Raw genomic sequence first — 22,337 nt, forward strand, 5'->3', positions numbered from 1 at the left:
ATTTATTTTGCTCCTAAAGAGGACCTATCTCCACAGAGATTGCTCTTTTTTTTCTTAGTCTGACTGTGGGAAGAAACACGTGATCTTGCAACAATGTATTGATTCCACATTAACACCTTGGCCTCGGTTCTTGTTCACAAGTTGAACTTTATTTTTTAGATTCCTTCCACTGTTCACATTTTTTTTTTCTTGTGACAGAAGTGTGACAAAAATTATGAATTGAAATGTTTTACATGGATGTGGTCTTACAGTGTTGCTGTATTTAACAAATTAAGCTTTGAATCTTAGGAAATTCTTTTCTCTAATGCAAGCTGCAGTGAGCATTCAGTTATCAGAATAGTTAAGGTACAACCACCGAGAGCACTAGTTCTAAATAAAGAAATGGGAAAAGCAAACAGTTTACAGTATTAGAAAACAGAGGTTCAACTAATCTGAATAAAAATCCATTGAAGAATGTTGCCATAGATAATAGGAAAGAATGAGGAAAACACACTTCACCAGAAACACAGTTCTTCAAGTATACACAACGCAGCATTTAATACACAGCAACCTGCCTTAGCTATGACAAAAGTAAGGATCTGTTACAATTCTAAACAAAAATATAGCTTATATACATTTCTCTGCACATACATTTTATGAATGTTCCTTTTGTTTCAGAACTTGGTACAAAACATACAAAAAAGGTTGGCACATTATGTAAGCTACCTGCAGTAACAGCATTGTCACTATGTTACCACAGCAGTCTCAATGCTGTTTGCCTTTTTTTTTTTTTCTTTATCCAGTTTGATTCTTAATACAGCATGGGGGAGTGGACTGCTGCTTCAACTGCAGCCACAGCTTTGACAGTCTTGCCTGAAGCCTGGAGTGCACAGTGTTAAAAATCAGCAGTTCTGCTCGTATTTATTAACTGAATAATCTAAAATTTGAACTCATGTTCTGCCTGTGATTAAATGAGATGTACAAAAATATGCATTTGTGCTTTGAAAGCCTTAGCATAAATTTCATATCTTAAAACTAATGAAAAACTATGTTTGATTTCTAACTTATTTACATACTTTGAAGTACTTTTTACATCACAAAACAAACCATCAGTTTATTAGGAGGATAAAGCAGTAAAATCTGTAATGCTGTTATAAATTATAACTCTGGAAATTTTTTTTAAAAAGCAACAGGTTCATCCTAGAAGTAGCACAATATTGAACATATCATAAAATTTAGATCAGTTTAATAAAAGTGATGACCATGCATACAAACTCCACTTTATAAAAAAAGGATGGTGATCAAGTGCCACAATAGTTTTCATGTAAAATGTGATGAGATCTTGCATGATAATGTCTGTAAGATGGCAGAGAACCATGGGGATGGCACCAGCTATACAGAACATGCTTATTTTCCGTCATTATGTGATCAGTTTTAGGGGACATTGACTCCTACCAAGATTTTATATGAAAAAGAAAGAACAGGTGGTGCTCTGAGAGAGAATCTCTATAATAAGAAGGTTGATTTAAAAGGTGCCAGCTTTGAGTTTTTTACTATATCCAGTTTATTGAGGTTTTATTGTTCTATTGTGCATATTCTTTTTAGAAGTATGGTTCAGAGAGCTGAACAACATTGATAGAATTGGAACAAATTTATATGAGATAAGTGGGAAATTTTTATGCTTATTTGTCAGGCTGTTCTCACTCTCCTGGTGACTACATTGCCCCTCTGTCTGAGAAACAGTTGTGTGAAGTGTTAGTGAATACAGTTGTATCAACTACAAGATTCAACAAGTGCATATTCAGTATTAGAAATTAGTTTCAGAAGTACATATGCTGCCACAAAATATTATTTCCAAAGAGCACTTAGTCATCTGTGGATTATATAGCCTCATTGAAAAACATTTTTCTGTAGAATTCAGAGAAGCTTAAAAATTACACATGAAATATTTCTTTCTTGTTACGTAGTCTTAATTCACTGGAAAGGTAATATCATCCCCTTTGTAACCAAGAGTCCATAAGTGATTCACAGTGAAACTGGTAGAGCAAGAGGTCTTTTTTTTGATTTTGTGTCAGTTGTTGTTTTCTGATGGAAGCCTCAGACTCTTGCACTTTAAATCATCCAGTGTTTTCCAGTGTTTATAGTTATTAGCCAAGTGTTGCATCAAAACAGGCAGATGTGCAAATGCTGAAAGAACAGGAGAAACAGTTGTACTATGTATACAGAATGGGCAGAAGAGCAGCCCAACGTCGTCTGAAATTGGCATTCTCCTACTTCTTTTGTTCCTTTAGCTCCTTAAACTAATACTAAAAGGGGAAAGATTTTTTTAGTGTGTTTCTCTTTCAAGAAAATCCCTTTCTTAATGCAGGATGACTTTATTAAATTATGCTAACACGCAACCACATTGGTCTTAGTTTCTGCTGCTCAGAAGAAATACGTTGCTAAAGGAAAAAAAGTAGATGAGAAAAAGCTTATTTTTAAGCCATTACTCTTCCTCTACGTAGATTGCCTGGTAAGTGCTCAACTTTATAAAGCGTGTGTTTTGTGCAGTGAAACAGGTTTCAGCAGTATCACTGCACGATATCCTGTGCTGTACTGCTTATATACAGGTACCGACCCTCAAAAAAATGGACTCCAGGCCAGTTTGAGGTGAGTCATTTTAGTCTGTAGGAATATCTGCTTCAGAGCAAGGAAGAAGAAGTAAGCAGAAGTACTTACCATCCCACGCATCAAACATATCTGTTATAAAATAATCAATGAAGGAAATCTGAGACTTGGGGATGCTGCAGGTGTTTCTGTCAAATACTGGCATTACAACAGGCAGACCCTGTCTCTTCTCTTCATCAGTCTAAGAAGACAAAACTCCAGTTAGCCACTAAAGCTTTCCTGACTTCCATGCTGGAGTAGCAAAGCTTAGGGGATTAGATGAATTGCAATAGGAGATTTGATACAAACCTTAGAACCACTGAGGTGAACTGCCTCAGTTTCATGTGTGGTATTTCATCTGGAACAGGGACTGAAATCAACATCCCTTCCCTTCCACAAGTACTCTTATTTTTGTAGTTCTGTGATTGCACTTAGCTCCAGCAAGACAGAATGCTTAATCACCCTAATCAGGTGATTAGGGTACACCAGCTAAAAAATGGAAAATTGGGTTGCAGAGTCCTTTAGCAGAGGAGTGGTCTCTCCATTTTTCCACATCTCTACTGGCTGTTTCAAACCATTTGTCTTTTAAGTAAGAAGAGGCTGTTGCCGAGGCTACTTTCTCTGCTGGTATCAAGTTATAAGATGAATGCAAGTAAAGGTATGCCCTTTAACTCTGTGTCTGCAACTGAAACAGGGCTGGTTTTGTTGCACTTAGTATGATGGAGGATCAAATCACCTCAGCTGTTTCGTAGAACTAAATTACAAACCAAAAAGAAGCCCCATTTTAAGCTGTATGGGGAGCACCTATGCTGGAATTAGCAGCAGAGCAGTCCTCAAAATTAGCAGGTGAATGAACAGCAGAACAGTTCTGAGCACCTCACATTGCTGCATGTAGGCTAGTGCCTAAGTGATCCTTGATCTTACTTAGGACATAACAGAATTTATTCACTGTGATTAAAATGAAATTCAGACATGTCCTAAGTACTTGCTACAATTTTCTTTTAGTAATAACTATCAAATGTATGATCTGAATTTGTATGGTAGGCATGCCCACTTTTCTGCCTTTCCACTCATAGCTGCTGATTTCTGTACCATTAGTGGCAAAAAAAAAGCTAAGATTTTTATCAGTTGTTCAAGTAAAGAACTAAAAGAATATTTCACTTTCAGGAAGCTGGTACATTTCTGTCAGAAAAAAATGAATGTGAAGAAGTGAACTTGAGCTTTCAGTTCTGTCTGGAGAGATCCCATGCCATAAGTATTTACACTGGCCATGTGCCTCTACTACTCATCTGCCTACACTGACAATAGTTCGTGTCCTACCTTAGAAGAGAAAGGGCCATGCCAGTGGTTCAGCTGAGGGCTGCATCAGACATGCATCTTCATGCTTCTTCATTGGGACTAGAAGCTAGAATGGTGATGGTCTTGAATTTCAGCCAATTAAATTGACTAAGACTAATCAAATAATTTTGTTTTGGCCAGACGAAGAAAGTTGAAAATGTAAAACTTCCTTTTCACCATTCTGTACAATGAGCTTCATGGTGAGCAAACTAGCTAACTGCCTGGCGTGAATTCTTCTGCATGAAACTGATGGGCCAGTTCTGGGAATAAAAAAACCCCACATCTGGACTCTGGTCACACCAAGCAGACCCTGTGTGGAACAGTAGACCAGCAGCTGATGTGCATTTTCTTACATAATATAATGGTCAAATCATAAAAGTATACGTACCTGTGCGAAATACTCCTCTGAAATCCTCCCTGCCCATTCAATACACAGCTCTAGAGGGCGACATGGATTTGCTACATCTGCACATTTAATCATCATGCGCTTGATCAGTGTCTGGTTGTCTGGAAAATTCTTTATATTGGCTGTACATTCAGTGTCGCTGCCTTCACTCTGTAAAGCAGAGATGGTTACAGTGACCAGGGGCCACATCCCCTGCTGGCAGGAGTGAGGGTGTCATTATCAGCTCTACTGCACTTGGGCGGTAAGCAGGCACCCAGTCTGCTGCCTTCTGATGTCATGCAGAGCACCAGGAATTTGGAGAAGAAAGTGATGTCTGAGAACTACAGCCTTGCTAAGTAACTAATTGTAACCCCAGTACATATTACAGTTATGAAGATTGTGAGAATTAATAGCTAAGTTTGTAAAATAAAGAGCTACAGGCTCTTTATCAGGTAGGAAGTCACTTTCTCTGTATCCTAGACTTGTCCTCTTGGAAGAGGACCATGATAGCAGATGCATCCCCCAACTGCTAGGTCATAAATGATCCTCAGTGCTGAGTGTTTAAATTTGAGCCTGGAATCATTTTTGGTTTTAGTTATGAGCGAGGGTGCAGTCTTAGGTAATCTATGAGATTAACACTAAGAAAACACAAGGGCAGCAGACTGACTGCAGAAAGTCTCTACTTGGTAGACAGTAGAATATCAAACTGCTTACTGACTGCTCTGGAGAGCAGGTGGACGTGACAAGGTAGTTGTTACAAGTGCACTCTGGCATCATATTCTGAGTCTTGAATAGTTTAGAAGGGCACAGGTATGTTATGTTCCTTGTAGAGTAATAAAAAGCCTACACCTCAGCTCATCATGGCATTAACGCTGTTCTCAAAATATTTGTGTGATTATGTTCTCCCTTCACTGCTAAATTCAACTCCTGAGTCAAAAACTGAATATAAGTACTTTCTACCACAGCAACTAAATTAATGTCGCTGTGGTTTATGGAGAGATATTTTGTAGTGACTTTTGCCAGTTCAGGCACTAATCTTCTAACTTTATGTTTAGCAGTTAATTCTTTTTCAGCATGGATAGCCCAGCAAAGAGCTGCCAAATTAACCCTGCACCTTAACTGCTGTTCAAGACAAAAATAGAAAGAGCCACTGTTAACAGTAAAGAACAACTTAATACTGGGGGGAAACAACCAGTCTGTAGTACAAGTGGTTCTGTGCTGCACTTCTATTGTGAGGTAAGTTCAGCAGCATTTGTGATTTCCAGCTCAAACTGTTGGGAGAGTGGAGCTCAGCAGTTCCTAGAAGTAGTTCAGTTCAACTGACATAATGCTGTCTCTAAAGTCATAAACCCTACCAGTCCTGACTGATTTCTGTACCCTTGACACCCTACACTGCAAAAAATCCAGTTACAGATAACTACCAGAAGCGACTTCTATTTATTTTTAGTATCATTGACTTTCAATTTTGTCTGATTTTTTTTTCAGTGTTTCCAGCAAAGCACTATTTTCACTAAGGTGGGCTAAGGTAGTCTTTCCTCAGGTAACACTGCCCTGGAGAACCCTGTCAGGCCCTGAATGCTCAGCCTTGAAAGGCAACAAAAGAAGGTAAGAGGGGCATGGGAAACTCAGAGGCAGCTTATGAAACATACCCTGGCTGGAGCATTAGGGTGTGTAACTGACAGGAATAAAGGCCTGGCCATCTCTTGGTACAGTCAGGAGTGGAGAGGTCTCAGGAATGTATTCTTCAGGCCTCGAAGGCTCCAGATTACACAGTCCCAAAACCATCAAGGTAGGTTCCTCAGTTACAACCCTATGCTCAGGCAAATCCCACTGTTTGGAGACAGGACCATAGGCACAAGTGCCAACCTGGCTTTATGCACAGAATTTTCCATGTAAAACAACACCCACCTGCATATTTTCTGAATACAAGATGGCTTTGAAGACAAAGCTTATAAATGAAATGCTTAAATGAGCTAAGGACAGAGCCAGACATAGAAAACAAGAAAATGAAAGTATTTTTTCAAACTTTGATGTGTGAGGTCACAAATCCAATTGTGTCATTTTGGGCATTACCACAATGCAAATTAATCAAGGGGAATGAAAATGATACTTTAAGTTGTCTTGGAAGAACCTAACTGAAATGCCTGATGGTGTAAAGTCCCCCAAGCACTTACGTGTGGGCTGGTCTCCTCAGGTGCCATAGGCTTGTTGATACTGTTCACAAATTTGTTCACATGCTCAAAGTGCTTCGTCATCTCTGTTGCCAAAACCATATCGATAATGGCCTGGCGCAATGTCCGATAGCGATTTCTAGGAAAGAAAAAGAGTTCCTGCTCACAAGCCTGCCAGACAGAGCTCTGTCCTTTCCTCATACCTGCCTAGGCAGTGCTGCAAAATGCTGCTCAAGGGCTCACCATGTGAGCTGGCACCTTCAGAGACAGGAACAGTCTAGGGATGGAGGAATGGACTAGATCGTTCCTCTCTGGGTTCCTCCAGCTCTGTTATTTTTGCCTGATGAAAATCAATCCCCTGAGGTTAGTAAAAATTTACAACTCAGTTTCATAATGCTGTAACACTAAGACAAGTTGTCCCAGAATGGCACCAACACATCCATGTGACTGTATGCTAGCTTGGAACTCAAAGCTCAGGTTTTTCAAAAACAACGCTGTTTGGGGTCAGGCTGTTTCCCTTTCAGATCTCTTTCCCTCTCACCTTGTCCCTGCAAAAGCTAGGTTCATGCAATGGAATTCCCAGGCTACAGCATGCCACAGGGAGCCTCCAGATCTCCCAGAACTTTGTGTCGGTCTGCCACTACCCGTTCTGCCCCATGTGAATGCAGTAGTGCTTGGAAGCATAGGACCTTGTGCAGACACGGCATGCAGCATCTAGCTGCTGGGGTGGAAAAATATACCACAGAAAAGTAATTTCTAGGCTCCTGCAACCAAAAGGCTGTGGGCCAAAATGCAGTCTTGAGGTTGTCAACTGGATGATGTTAATGTAGTCCATAAAAGATTATTGAACATCTCTATAAGATATTCTTGTTTAGAAGGTAGGCTCTCATTCTACCCCAAACTAAAACTGCCAAACAAGCAATCCACACACGGGCACTCCTCTTCGCCAGAAGACACACCTATCAATATTCTTGAAAATGTTGCATTTGCTGTCTTTAGTTGTAAGCTGAAACGCCAGTGCTGTGTGATGACTCTCTAATACAGCTGTATCATTGTAAAGGACAGCTAATTCACTGCCTGCATTGCACAGGAAAGAGTTGGTCCGTCCAGGGTGGTCTACATCATGAATGGTGGCAGCTATTAATGCAGCTACCTCATCTAAATGGTCCAGACTTCCCTACAGGAAGAGAGAAAAATTATGATGTGGCACAAAAATTATGGTAAATATTTTCTGATCATTTCTAGGTACCCTTGATTATGCAAACATAAGCTTCAGTGTAAGGATCCTACCTCCTTGCAATCATTTTCCACTCAGTGTGCCCACAAATTAACTACTATAAAACTCTCACTCCCACCCCTACCCATATACTCTTTTCTTTAAAGAAGCTTTTTACTATGCTGTCACCTAAGCAATATCTTGGCATGAAATTCTCTAATGGATAGATCATCTAGAGATTCCCTCTGTGTGTGCTTGCCTGAATGCATCTGTACTGTCTCTGCCTCTTCACACCTTTTATCTTTGAATACAGTGGTACAGACTGTTTCATTTGGAAGTGACCTACAATGATCATTAGCCCAACTGCCTGACCACTTCGGGGCTGACCAAAAGTTAAAGCATGTTGTTGCCCAAATGCCCTTAAACATTGACAGGATCAGGGCATCAGCCACCTTTCTATGAAGCCTGTGACCACTCAGTAAAGAAATGCTTCCTGATGTCCAGTCTGAACCTCCCCTGGCACAGCTTTGAACTATCCCCACTCATCTTATCATTGGGTATCAGGGAGAATAGCTCACACTTCCCTCTCCAAAGCTTTTGCAAAACTTTATTACGAGTGTTACTAATCAAGACAGAGAAAAGAGCCAGATTCCCTCCCCACCCCCATTATTGCTACTTAAAAAAATTAATTTGTATAAACAGACTTTAGAGAAACTGTATGTGCTTGCTGGCTTCACAGGAAGACTTCAAGGGCAGAGAGAGTTTATGAAGCCAGGACAATTATTTAAACATGTGACTTTTGGATGACACACATAAAATGGTAAACACACTGAAACCCTAGCCCAGAGGACTCCTAGGTGAGGGTTCTACCTTAACTCTCTCCTTGCCAAGGAAGAAGGCGGTAGCATGCAGGACATCTGCTGCGTGTGTGGAGTTGTGGTAGGAGTTGGAGGAATGGTAGTTGGCTTCAATGACCTGCAGCCATGCCCGCAGCGTTACTTCTGAGCAGTTTAAAAACTCAGAGACCCCAAACCGGGCAAAAACTTTTAAGCCCAAATACACTAATGGCCTGAAAAATAATAGAAGAAAAAAGCACTGTTGTAAATTAGGAACTTGTGTTGTTCTAAAAGCAATATATTTGATGAAGAAAACAACAAGACCTTAAAAAGGGTGGGGAATGTTAAACATTTTTAAATTGAACATCTATAGCCTCTCAAAAGCCTGGCCAAGGTTACAAATTATTGTATCTACCATCCTTTTAGACATTTATTTTAATATGTTTTGTGGAAATGGTGCAGTTCCATTAGAGTTTGAACAATTCCTGTGGCTTCAGAAAAAACATCTTAAAAGCCCAGGTCTTTTGTGGTTTTTAGTATCTGTCAGTCAAAAAAAATACATTTATTTTTTTCCTGAGGAGGAAAAGCAGTCTTTGAACATGACATGGAGACATCCCAAAGACTAAGAAGCCGTAAGACAAAAAAAGGTCAAATATCAAATGTAAACTGCTGTGTGTGTATATGTGTGTGTGTGTGTGTAATGATGGGCAGTTCATGTGTGAAACAGTAAATATAAAACCTCTAATATTTTTGGTTCTTAAATCCAGATCCACTCTGGGTTATCATTTACGCTGCATTGCCTGTGAGAGAGTCCATCAGTAATATTTCTCACTCATACAAGATGATCTGCAGAGCCTCTGATCTGCGAAAGGCATAATCAAAACCCAACATCTGCAGATTAAACCCAGGCACATTCCTAAAATCGCCATTTTCTGCAAAGAGAGTACAAAAGACTGGATAGTCTCTGATTCTTTGTGTCTTGGAATGAAAACCACTTTTCTCTGTGGGTGACATGATTATTTTTGCAGTCTGCATGACCTCAAAACTACTGATGTCTCTTGATCGTATCACTGGTTTATCCTCCATTCCATTTTTTTATCCCTATAATCAAAAGCCACAGTTGCCTCAGACCTTCCCAAATCATAGGATGATTTAGGTGAGGGAGGGAAGAGGCTTGCTTTTTCCAGCATGACCATTTTTACATGAGCAGGAAAAAGAGGCATCTGCAGGACATCTAACATGTAGCAACATCAGACTGTGCCAAACAGTGTCACCTGGATAGAGTGGATATAAGTCAAGCAAAACAGCTGTCACAGATTTACTATGTCTTGCTTCAGTTTTTCCAGAGCAAAGCACTTTCTGCTACAGCTCATCAACAGCCTTTCTCTGGGCACCTAGGGCAAGGAGTCCAGTACCTTTTATTTGTAACAGCCTCCAACTCAAAAATATTGAAGTCCCAGGTTTCCTCATTATCTAGGAGCTGTGCAATACAGGGTGGAACATCATTGATGGTGTTTGGCACGGGAAGGTGACTGTGGCTCAGGTTCACATCTGTTGAAATGGAATTTGGGAATCAACACATTTCTGGATTATTCCCCCTACACTACTGCAACCCCCTGCGGAATTCCATTTAGAAAACAACTCTTTTTCAAGAAAAACAACCTTTTCCTTACATGAAGAAGTCTGTAAATGCCTATAATATAAATGGTTTATTACGTTTGAACATTAACCAAAAAGATCAGTGAACATTTCTTTGACAGTTTTTTTGCTAACATCTCAAAATGCCTTATTTTAATTATTTGAACCTGCTTCAACTCCAAAATGGAGGCAATCTAGCACTTGTTCTGCAGTCATTTAGCCAACCATTTCCAAAGGCATATATGCCACTGCAAATAAGCCCGAAGCTCTATGTCAGCAGCGTTGACAAAGGAAGTCACACATGCAAAGGAAGTTTAAAATGGTGGCTTACTCTTAGAAAACACATACTCATTTCCTGACAGTCTTCTTAAGCCATCCTGGAAAAAAAAACAAGTTTATCATAAGTTTTAGGGAGAATGACCATGCATCACTAGTTGCCAAAACACTACATGCATTTTCTCTTTAGCTACTATTCCTGGGTACTAAAACCACTGCTCTTACTGTAGCGTTATAAGCACCATCCTTGTTTTAAGATTTTTCAAAATAGACATGAAAGGATCCCAAGAAGACTGGTATGAGATCTCCAGAAGGATATTATTAACTATACAGTATATTGCCCTCTTTGACCCTTTCTTTGGCACCTGCAGGATTTCATCATTCAAATTAGCCACTAAAATTTATTTTTCATTTTCTTTATATTATTTTGGCAGGAATTAGCTCAGTGTACATTAAAAAATGAGTAAATCCTTGATGAAATATAGACAGTCTGTCTCTTGCTGGTGTTACAGGACCAAAGTGAGAACCTGATTAAAGCAACCTCACTCCTACACTGGACCAGCTGTAGAGCAATCCCTCTAATCCCATATAAGCTTCTAGAGTTTCTAAAAGGTATCTCCTTCAGTATCTCCTGAGACAAATCAGACTGGATGATACAATTTCTAGTGGCAACCGTGTTCACTTATATATGAGGATGAATGCACCCAATGGACTGAGATGTGGCCATATCTTACTACATCTTAGTGTCTACTGCTGATAAAGAGGTCGAAATCCTAACGTGTAATGGTGATGAATCCCCTTCCCATTGCTTGGGACATTTTAGCACAGCAGAGCACTGAAGGGTGGTATAGGACACTTACAGTAGTAACTTAATCTTTACTAATTTTACTCACAGTCATCAGACCTCCAACAAGATCACTTGTGTGAGGATCTTCATCTTTGGTACCTAGCTGAGGGGAGTAAAGCTCTGTTGTCCGCAGGATTTCCAGAACTCTGTCCAAGGCCTCTGCTACTGTGATGGGGCTGTTTTCCTGGGCAGCATTAATTATGTTGATAACCTGAAAGCAGATTAAGGAGGCAGGCAAAGAAAAGTGAATGGCACTTTTTTCTTTTCTTATTACAAACTCTTTATTCTTGACTTGATTATGCTAATTCTCATTTAGCAAATGGAGTGCAAATTCTCCCAACCCTTGAAGTACAACTCTGAAAATGTAAATTTGTGCTCAGATTTCTTGGTATCCATCTACTATTTTTAACTGTCAGACTCCTGGGAAGTGAAAGCAGAAGGGTGTGAAATATCTGAAATAGTTGCAAGTGGGTGGACCAAAAACTAGCAATGTCCCAGTCCTTCAGCGTATCCAGTTCTGCTCTGAAGCAATCATTCAATCCCTAGAGGAAAACCCAAACAAACAAGTAAATTCCTGGATGTGACTCAGATATCCTGACATAGGATGTAAAGCCTTAGTTTTCTCCATGAAAAATAAAGGGCAGAGAGCAGAAAGAGCTTAGCTGTAGAAGAAGAGGATGGCTGTTTGAACCCCACCTCGTGCCTCAGCCACAATCTGGGAATGCAGCAATGACACAGCAGCAGCAAGGGCTGCTCCTGGCCCTGCCAGGACTGAGCGGAAGAAAGCCCCAGTGCTGTCTTCTCCAGCAATCAGGGGCTGTTGCAAGGGCACTACAGGCCTCCCTGCAGGTATGACTGAGGATAAGGAAAAGTTCTTACAGTCACAGTAGTACTGGAAAGTAAGTGCTTGATGAGAGCAAGAACAGATGGGGAGAGAGTTAAAAATGAGGGTGGGAGATACCTGGTGTGTGTTACAAGTGACTATGCAGCTGGTTTGCAACAGAGTTTTGTGTAACACAGTGAACAAATACTGCAGGAAAGTGGGGGAGACAGAACATGGTGCAGGTGCTCCCTCCTCTGTGTGCTATCTTATAAATATCAATAGCAAGAGCAAAGGTGAGACTAGAAGCACATCCTCCTACACATACACAGCCCAACAGAACAGTGTCCCCTTCCTGCTAGCAGCAGTGCATCTAACAAGGGCACGCTTTCCCCCTTTTTCATATTCTTTCTTATGACTAGGATTTGGAATGCAATGATGAGATGTAGAAAGTAGTATGGATAAAAAAAAGTTATTTATATTATACTGTTAAATACAAAGTGCAGGTTGTCTGTTCACCAACTACATACTTCCCTATGAGAGCAACTCCAGACTCCTGAGATTGTGGAAAAGTCAGTGTTCAGGACTTACCTTTGTGATAGGAGCTTCTATGGTCATTGAGTGAATCCTTGCCATTGAAGAGTACCGTCGGGTCTGTAAACTTGGAGCTGCTGTTCAAGAGAGCCACAGACTATAAATCAGATGGCAGCATTTAAAGAGCAGAAGGCTGGGGAACAGCACAACAGAATCCAGCCTCATGTTCCACTTCTGTATTTTCGCCTGCAGGTTCTTACTTTACTGTTTCATTTCTTGCTCTGTTGTTGACCTCCTTGGCAGCACTCCTTACTTTTACTATCAGATTTTCCATGTGTTCTTCACTTTGGAATGAAGCTGTACCTATTATGTTTCATGCCCAGTACCTGCCAGTTGCTCTTTGATTGCAGTGGGTCTCTGTCAGACATGGCTCCTCCTGTGAGTGTAAGTCCCTCATCCTGGTGATACAACTGGTCTCATGAAACCCATTCCTGCTTCCCATAAGCTGTCCTTCCCTCATTACATAGAGGGGCAGAAGATAATCTCTGCCACCACCGTCCCAGCCCCAGCAACCAGTCACAAATGGGATTAGGAGTAGAAGTACTGCTCTCAAGTAACCAGCAGCAATAAATCCCTTCATGTTCAACACTAATAAACCAAAATACTGGTTCAGGAGCACAGGCTGAAGCTTTCTGAGGGAGGTGGCCTAACACTTCATCACACACTTTTAGAAGGTTTCTTCTATCCCTTGGCACAGCTACTCCTCTCTATGAAGGCACTCTGCACTGCCATGCATCATATAGTGATGCTGGTACTCGTGGCTGGGGCACTGTTTTGTAAATTAGAAGAAAAAAATTTTGCAGCAGTTATAAAAAGATGGAGTAATTTCTCTTTAATCAGCTATGAATCTGGTTCATCTTCTGCAGTTTTATTGCCTAGGCCAAGTCTGTTCTTTCTTTATTTGTAAATATATAATATACTTATTATATATCAATATATATAATTCTTGACAGTTTACTTTCTTACCATCACTACTTTGAGATGTTATTGACTTAACATCAACTGAGTCTTTCCTTCTGTTCTTGCATTTGTAGGAATTGGATTCTGTAAATACAAAACAAAAGCTTTAAAAATGCATCAAGTAAAACATCTACAAAGCTTCTTCCATCTAAAGTTATGAAAATTTAATTAAATGATCTTAACAATATGACATAAGCGGGGGAAATACTGTAATCTCTGCACATCAGAACAAGGAACTCAGTGTCTATCAATGTAAAGCAATATGTCCGAAGTCACCTGGAAAGGTGTTTCAAAAGGAAGTCAAGATGCCTTATGGAACAGGAGACTTGCTTCACCTAAGTTTAGCTTCCTAAAGCAGCAGTCTTGCAGGCTCTTGATGTCTAAGGTGGTTATCAGAGAACCTGCTTCAGGAGAGATGTCTCAGGCAGGTGTGTTGAACCCCTCCTGCAAGGCCCTTTTGCTTCCCATCAGCCACTGAACAAGACTGAGTTTAACAGCCTAAAACTTTAGCCAAGTGAGAAAAGTCCCATCTCAGTCTACACTCTTCGAGCCCAAGCATAATTCAGACTCAGACAGCTTTGCTTTTATTGCAGTAATTTTTTGTACACTGTGTTAAAGAAAAATCTAGCATGCTGAGAATGATTATAAACAAGCAGTTTGGTTGCTGTGAAAATTAACCGTGCAAAAAGCTGTTATTCTTGAAACTAATGTTTGCTAAAGCAGAGAAATTATCACATCCAGCCAAATTCAAAAGCTGGATGAAATGCCAGGAAAGAGCCTCAAAAAAAAAAATGTGGTAAAATTTAATTTTCCTCCAAAACATTACAATCTTCAGTTCTCCCTTCTGTTGAAAAACAACAACCATGCATCTATTCACCTCTTTGCAAGAGTGTCTGAAATGCCACTCAAGGATCAGAGACCACAATAAGCTTTTAAAAGCAGATAAAACCATCTGAAGAATCAGAAATATCATGACATTGGTATTCTCAACATAAAGACCATGTCACAAGACAGGATGTAGGCAGCCTGTCTTTAGCAAAATAAAATGTTAATATATGATTCTCCAGAATTAAAAGTCTGCCCATCTTAAAAATTACTGAAATACAGTTTCTGTCTTAATTCTTTTTCTACTACAGATTTATAAGATAGCTTAGGTCTTCTTATTTTGCTGTAGTCCAAACTGGAGAAACTGAAAGCATTTTCCTCTATTGACATCTAAGAGCAGGGCATAACTAATGCATGTTAAATCATTTTATTTGTTTATTTTATAGTACTCCTCTTAGAAACCCCATTCCTGCATTAACATTTGGATTAGTTTATCATAAGGCACTAGAGTGGGAGCAAGGATTTACACATAAACATAGCTGTGAGTGGCTATAGTTGACAACTCTCCTTGTGTTAAATGCCAACTAGCAAGTCAGAAATTTTGCTAGTGCCACCCCAAGAGTGACAGGCACCTAAAAGCTACTCTCTGCCATTCTACAATTTCATCTGTAAATATTTCAATGCCTAAATAAAAAAATTTTCTTCACCTAGTGAGCAGAATATCTCATCATCCAGATTTGGTACAAATCACACCATCACAAACAGCACAATACTCATGGATTACTTTTCTATGCTCATCACATACTGGTATATACCCATGGATAAGTTCTGGAAATTTATTCTTGGAGCACAGCCATGGACCTCAGGGAAGGATAACCTACGTCACATGCTCTAAGTTTGTCTGTGTTCACTGCACCTTAGTCATCAACATGGCATCAATGGAATGGGGCTTCCAAGTACTGTGTAAATCTGTCACAAAAATGAGCAAACCTAAAATATTAATAAGCTAGTAAAAATGTTTTAACTAGTAACAGTTGTCCTTTGGCTTAATTCATAGGCTTTCTCACCTTCTTGTTTGCAGGAAAGAAACAGTATGAAGAAAATCTGCTTTTATTACAGGGACAGGGGAGTAAGCATTTTAAAATACTGTGGATCAATTCTAATGGCAGCAATGGGAATGAGAGCAGCCAATTATATATTGTCTCTTCTTCCCCCTGCCCACTGCTGTTTGGCATCACAGAGCTCTCTGTTGGTTTGTATGCATCCTGGGCTACTTGAAAAAGCAGGAGATGTTAAACAGTCATTGTGTAACATTTGTGGTATGTTATATCCTCTTCCCATGTGAAAATCAGAAGTTGCCTGACATTGCACAGCAACGTTGTCCATCTTTCAAAGCAGGAACAGCATCAAGTGCCAGAAGGTAATAGTGCATGAGAACCTGTTCACTCATAGTAAGACGTCAGTGCTGCGTCTGGCTGAGATTATAGAGTCACAAGCTTAAAATTGGCCTTTGGTGCCTCCTCCTTCAAGCAAAAGTGTTATTCCAAACACTACACAGCACTGGAAGAAGGGATTACCTATCCCCTTATGCTCCACACTTTTAGTCAAAAGCTGTCTGCAGAAGTCCATGAGAGCTGGAATGTGCTGTCTGCAAGTAAGTAAACCCACCTGAGACACAGGGCAAGGGTTTTGCAGACATCCTGCAACAACTCACCACTGACAAACTGACTAGCTCAGGCCTGGACACCTCAGACAACTGTCTTAGCCCTGTGCTGGGGCCTGCTGACAGGTCCTAAACTTGGAAAACACTAGGGCAGGTGTGCTGGCACAAATCAGCACATTCCACATTTCAAACACAAAGGGGTGCCAAGGCACACCAGCCTCAGGATGAGACAGTGTTTTAATACAATGAAGAGCAATGCATCCTAACTTCAAATGCGCAGCAAGAGCTCTGCACAGGAGACTGAATTATTGTTGATTGTATTATTATTGGTTATTGATTATGGATTATAAATGCAATTCATGGTGCAACATCAGTGGCAGCTGGCATCCGTCACTGACCATCAGCTCTGACTACTGACTGGACAGAGGGAAAGAACCCTGCCAAGACCTCCAGCACAGCAGCATATAGAAGTAAAAGTATTCTAACCTGATTGAGAGTTGTCTCCTGTGTACTTCTCTTCATGGTGACTCTTGTAGACCTGAAGATTGGAGTAAAATATGTATGTAAGGCAGAAGAATACAAAAATACTTAAACAGGCTACATTCAACACTCTTCTTATCCAGAATTTTTCATTCAGTTGTTTTTAAAAAGAAGGTGTATGGCAAAGAATCTTCTTTAGGTGCAGTTAGATGTAGAGAAATAATATGAAAGGAAGCAGATATGTCATGCAGATAATTGCAGATACAATAGTGCTTTTTATACTAAGTTCCTGTTTAATGCCTGTGTTTGCAAGAGAACGGATATCTTTTTTAGGTATTGTTTAAGTGCAAAATTGCATATGAACCTGAAAGAGTGAAATGCAAAAAATAAAAAAAATCCCAAATATTAATTTTGCACTTTAAAAACCATTTTCTTAGCACTATCTAAGCTAATTTTGCATGTATCCTTTCACAGGTCACTAATAAACTTGACTTCAGAAAACTCAGTTATAAAACAACTCTCTGGCAAATGAAGGGTCATTTATCGGAACTTTATTTCCAAGTAATTTTTAATCATTCTCATGAATGAAGAAGTTAAACACAAATCTTAATTATTGTGCTTCTGAGAGAACTTCGGTAGCTCCAACAACAGATATTCCAAGCTTTCTTAGAATTTACATAGGATATTTCCATCATCTTAAATTTACACATATTGCTTGGACTACAATAACACAGATTATATTCCTCTGCTTTTCCATTCTGCTCAGAAAAAAAAGCAGCCTCCAATTCATGGCAGTTAATACCTCCTAATCACTTCACCCTTTCCTTTGTTACGCGGTTACAAGAAAGTATTTTGCTGTTAATAGGAAACCTGAACAAAAATGTCAGTTCCTCAAGTCTTCCTTCTAAAATTAGCACATTATATATTTCATTAGAGCTAACAGAGACACTGAGAAGGACTAAAAATAATGCATTACTTTTTTTACTCAGCTCACTAGAGAAGATAGACATACTCTCTGTATACACATTACTCTGATACACATTCTCTTTTCTGTCATTCTTGCAGACACTATCGTTTTTCCTCTTTGCAGTGGAGGGGAGCAGTTAAAGAGGGTGAAAGGGAAAGAGAAGAAAATGGAAAGGAAAAACTCCCATAAAATTCAGATATGGTTTTCTAATGAAGAAAAAAAAAAGAGGAGAGGGAAATCCTGTGCTCATGTTCATATAAATTTTGTTCAAGGGAACATAAGAAGTGACTTTTCCTCCAAAAATAAATTTAAACACTTCTCTTGTAACCTGGCAAAAACTCAAAGAGAAACGATCTTGTCCATACAGAGTAAGATTAAGGAATCTCATCAGATATGGTGCAGTGACACAATGCATCTGAACTGCTTGTTCTGGTCCCAGCCTGGAGCTTCTCTCAGAGCCAATGGATCTATATCTCTGGTCTACTGCACAGCTGGCAGAAACATTGGCACAGTCTTCCAAGTGCTCTACTAAAAAAAATAAACCCACTTTTCTGTTCTGAATACTCTCTTCCCCTTCTGCAGGCCATGTCCTGAAAGAGCTGTGTAAGGTAAGTTATGAAGACAGTCACACAGTAATCTTGGGTCAATATGTTCTTAAGAGAGAAACAACACCTCTGTTTTAAATTTATGAATGTGCAAACACTGGACTCAATCCTACCAGGTCTCGAATTGACAACAGCAGCATTAATAATTACCTAGGCTTCAGCACATGGAAATAGTCACATGAAAGTCAATCTCTATTCATAAATCTTCACTGTAAAAATGCTTAGTACTCTCTTACATAAATTTTTTCCATGCATAAATCTAGCATGCTAAATTTTTGTATGTTATAAATCTGGCGCAGAAATACATGAAGGTTTCTGCACAGTGATCCCTAATAATACTATGATATCCCTTACAGAAGCTGTCGGTAATGGCAAATATCTGCTTTTGTTTAAGGTGAAACAATGCATAATATTTAAGGATGTTTTGAAGTCAACATACATTGTCTGAATGCTGAAATCCAGCATTTAAAATTATGTCAATGCATTTGCATCAAAATTTGAATCATGACAGCTTTTACTGCTCTGTAACTAAATAAATAGTTTGTTTGATTTCCTTTTATCCTGCCATGAAGATTTATCTGTGGCTTGAAAAAGAACCTAATTTTTTTAGGGTAAAGAAATGTTCTACTGCTGCAAGTATTCAGGCATGGATGTTAGGAATACTGCAGTGTCCAGTAATCTCCTACAGGCAGGAGGTATTTCAACCACAGAAGTGAAACAAGAATAATTACATAGCTGTGTTGGAGTGCACCTTGTTTTTTCCCCAAGGGACCTACATTTCCACACACCATGCTTTCTGTTTAGGCTGTGGTCTTTAGCCTTTGTGGCAGACCTCTATATCTGTGGAGGAACCTTCGAAAGGCCATTTCCCTGGGATACCAAATGTGTAAAGCTCCCCAGAACTATCAAATTTGTGCTCCAATTCACCAGTACTGCTTATGAATGAATACTAAAAAGACAATGAAGGTGGTGCTTTCTATCAGTGCCAGCAGTACAGAGACATAAATGTCACCTTGGACACAAGTTGCAGAATAAAATTTGTTTCATAAGATCCCGTTGTTTCTCATCGACAAGGAGGGGCTGATAGGGCAGGGGAAGTTCAAGGACGCCTGGGCGTCAGCAACCATGAAATGGAGAGTTCAAGATCCTCAGGACAGTGAGGAGGGCACACAGCAAGCTCACTGCCCTGGACTTTGGGAGAGCAGACTTTGGCCTCTGCAGGATCTGCTTGGAAGAGTTCCATGGGATAAAGCCATGGAAGGAAGAGAGGCCCAAGAAAGCTGGTTAATATTCAGAGATCATCTTCCAAGCTCAAAGTGATGCATCCCAACAAAGAAAAGTCAGGCAGAAATGCCAAGAGGCCTATATGGATGAACAAAATACTCATGATAAACTAAAGACAAGAAAGAAGCCTACTGAAGGTGGAAGCAAGGACGGGAAGAATTCAGAGAGAGTGTCTGAGCACCAGGATCAGGTTAGGAAGCTGAAACCTGATAGAATTAAATCTGGCCAGGGATGTCGAGAGCAACAAGAAAGCTGTTATAGGTACGTTGGTGAACAGAAGACAGACTAGGAACACGTGGGCCCTTTTTGGAAGAGACAGGAGACCTGGTTACCAGGATGTGGAGAAGCTGAGGTACTCAATGATATTTTTGCTTTGGTCTTCACTGGCAGTGCTCCGCCACACTGCCCGAGTTGCAGGAGGTAGAGGCAGGGACTGGGAGAATGAAAAACTAACCACTGTAGGAACAGGTTTGAGAACATTAAGGAACCTGAAGGTGCACAAGTGCACAGATACCTATGGCATCCATGGGGTCCTGAGGGAGTGGTGGAAGAAGTGGCTAAGGCACTATCCATTATATTTGAGAAGTCATGGCAGCCCCGTGAAGTTCCTAGTGACTGGAAGGGGGAACTTAAACCCTTATTTCTAAATATCAAAAAAAAAAAAAAAAAAAAGAAGACCTGGGGAACTACAGGCCAATCAGTCTCATCTCTGTGCCCTGTAAGTCATGGAGCGGATCTTCCTGGAACTATGCTAAGGAATATGGAAAATAAGGAGGTGATGGTGACAGCCAGCACAGCTTCATTAAGGACCAATCATGCCTGACAGAATTGGTGGCTTCCTACAATAGGGTTATGGCATTGGTAGATGAGGGGATGTCTCTAATGGGCTTATGCAAAGGCATTTGATACTTCCTTGCACATCCTTGACTTTAAAATAGAGAGACCTGGATTTGACAAGTGGACCACTCAGTGGATAAGGAATTGACTGAATGGTTCCAATGAAGAGTTGTGGTCAATGGCTCAGTGTCCATGTGGAGAGGAGTGAGGAGTGGTGCCCTCAAGGGTCTGTATTAGGACCAGATTATTTAACATCTTTGTCAGGGACATGGACAGTGGGATCAGGTGCACCATCAGGACCCCAAGCTTTGTGGGGTGGTTGACACGCTGGATGGGCCCCAGCATAAGAAAGATATGAACTCGTTGGAGGAGGGCCAGAGGAGGGCACAGAGATGACCAGAGGGCTGCAGCGCCCTCCCATGTGGAAAAGATGAGAGAGCTGGGGTTGTTTCAGCCTGGAGAAGAAGTGGCTTCGTGGAGACCTTTCAGTACCTAAAGGGGCCTGCAAGAGAACTGGAGAGGGGCTTTTCAAGCGTGTCTAGTGATAGGACAAGGAGGGACAGCTTCAAACAGAAAGATGGCAGGTTTAGATTAGGTATCAGGAAGAAATTTTTACTGTCAGAGTGGTGAGGCACTGGCACAGGTTGCCCAGGGAGGTTGTAAATGCCCCATCCCTGGAAGTGTTCAAGGTCAGGTTGGATGGGGCTTTGACCAACTTGGTCTAGTGGAAGGTGTCCCCTGTGGCAAGAGGCTTGGAACTAGGTGATCTTTAAGGTCCCTTTCAAGATAAATTAGTCTGTGATTCTTATTGGCTTAGGCAGTCCAATAAACTGGGCAAAGAAAACCAGAAAAGGACTTTTTTCCATATTCCAATGAACTGGGCAAAGAAAACCAGAAAAGGACTTTTTCTATATTCCTACTGCTGTTTTTTACAGAAGGCTGCAAATTTGTAATTGTGTTGTACTCATTATCTTGCAAAAAGAGTACAGTATCATGTCTACACTTCTCTGTACCAGTCTTTCAGCTGTGTTTTTTAAAGAAAAAAAGATCAAATTGTATCTCACTTTCAAATCAAAGCAACTATAATGAAAAAACAATGAAGAGCTTTAAACAATGAATTAAAGAGAATACATTAGAATACATAACTTTATCACTGCTTCTGTTACAAAACTCAGTTGCACTCTAGCCTGAGATTTTGAAAAATACTGTGACTGTCACTACTTTGCTGCTAATACTAAAAACCATGGTTAATTCAAAGATGAGGTTAGTTTACAGTATTATGAGTCTTACTTTTCAGTGATAAAACTTCAAAGTTCTTCCAAAAGTTATGCAGTTTTCTTCCTTGACTACCTGCCTCCACAAAACTTATGCAAAGAGGATAGTTTCAGTGGGCAAATTTTACAGACTACCACCTATGAAATTCTTCCAGTAGTAGTGGTATTCCAATAATGTGTTAATATTCAGTATTGTTCTTCTAAAGAAGGGACAACTAGACATACTTGTGACTTTCTAAATACTTTTTCTGCATAAGTGTCTTTACCTATATGAGGTGAAAAACACATAAAAGTCTAAATAAGATACATAACCCCTTCCAGAAACAATATGGAAACATATAATGTTTCCCAAGCACATCCTTGGTCTAAAATGTTGCCAGGCACTTCCTATTTCACCCTTACAGACCACAAGCTAAAGACAGATTTCACTCTTTGCTCACAGAATTTCAGACTTTTTTACAGGGCATGTACTAGAGTATTTTTGGGCCAAAGCATGTGATATGATCATTTTCCTCAGACATTGTCAGTGGGTGGACACCAGGAGCAGATTACAGCAAACATCTCCCCGCAGGACCAGCTGGTGTGGATGTGTGCCTGGATTGTAGACACCTGGGTCAGCTGCTGCTGCTGGTTTACTTGGGTTATGGCTTGAATGACACCCCTCCAGAACACTTGTTCTAATGAGTGTGTGAAGTC

At 40.2% G+C, this 22,337-nt stretch overlaps 1 protein-coding gene across 2 annotated transcripts in view; it reads right to left on the reverse strand.

Annotated features, from left to right (window-relative positions):
* Positions 1-127: 127 nt before the first annotated feature.
* PDE8B (phosphodiesterase 8B) overlaps positions 128-22,337 on the reverse strand; it is a 75,397-nt gene continuing 53,187 nt past the window's right edge. The window contains exons 11-22 of one of the 2 annotated variants that reach the window (XM_032674716.1): positions 16,681-16,742; positions 13,713-13,790; positions 12,744-12,820; positions 11,379-11,543; positions 10,541-10,586; positions 9,987-10,122; positions 8,606-8,804; positions 7,479-7,696; positions 6,523-6,658; positions 4,352-4,519; positions 2,698-2,827; positions 128-2,166 (exon numbers count right to left, since the gene is read on the reverse strand). In XM_032674716.1, the coding sequence (XP_032530607.1) occupies positions 2,051-2,166; positions 2,698-2,827; positions 4,352-4,519; positions 6,523-6,658; positions 7,479-7,696; positions 8,606-8,804; positions 9,987-10,122; positions 10,541-10,586; positions 11,379-11,543; positions 12,744-12,820; positions 13,713-13,790; positions 16,681-16,742 (1,531 nt within the window). In that variant the 3' untranslated portion in view covers positions 128-2,050. The remainder of the gene's footprint in view (positions 2,167-2,697; positions 2,828-4,351; positions 4,520-6,522; positions 6,659-7,478; positions 7,697-8,605; positions 8,805-9,986; positions 10,123-10,540; positions 10,587-11,378; positions 11,544-12,743; positions 12,821-13,712; positions 13,791-16,680; positions 16,743-22,337) is intronic. The other variant, XM_032674715.1, reaches the window with a different exon arrangement.

This window comes from Chiroxiphia lanceolata, chromosome Z, assembly GCF_009829145.1.
Source record: "Chiroxiphia lanceolata isolate bChiLan1 chromosome Z, bChiLan1.pri, whole genome shotgun sequence".
Classification (NCBI taxonomy): domain Eukaryota; kingdom Metazoa; phylum Chordata; class Aves; order Passeriformes; family Pipridae; genus Chiroxiphia; species Chiroxiphia lanceolata.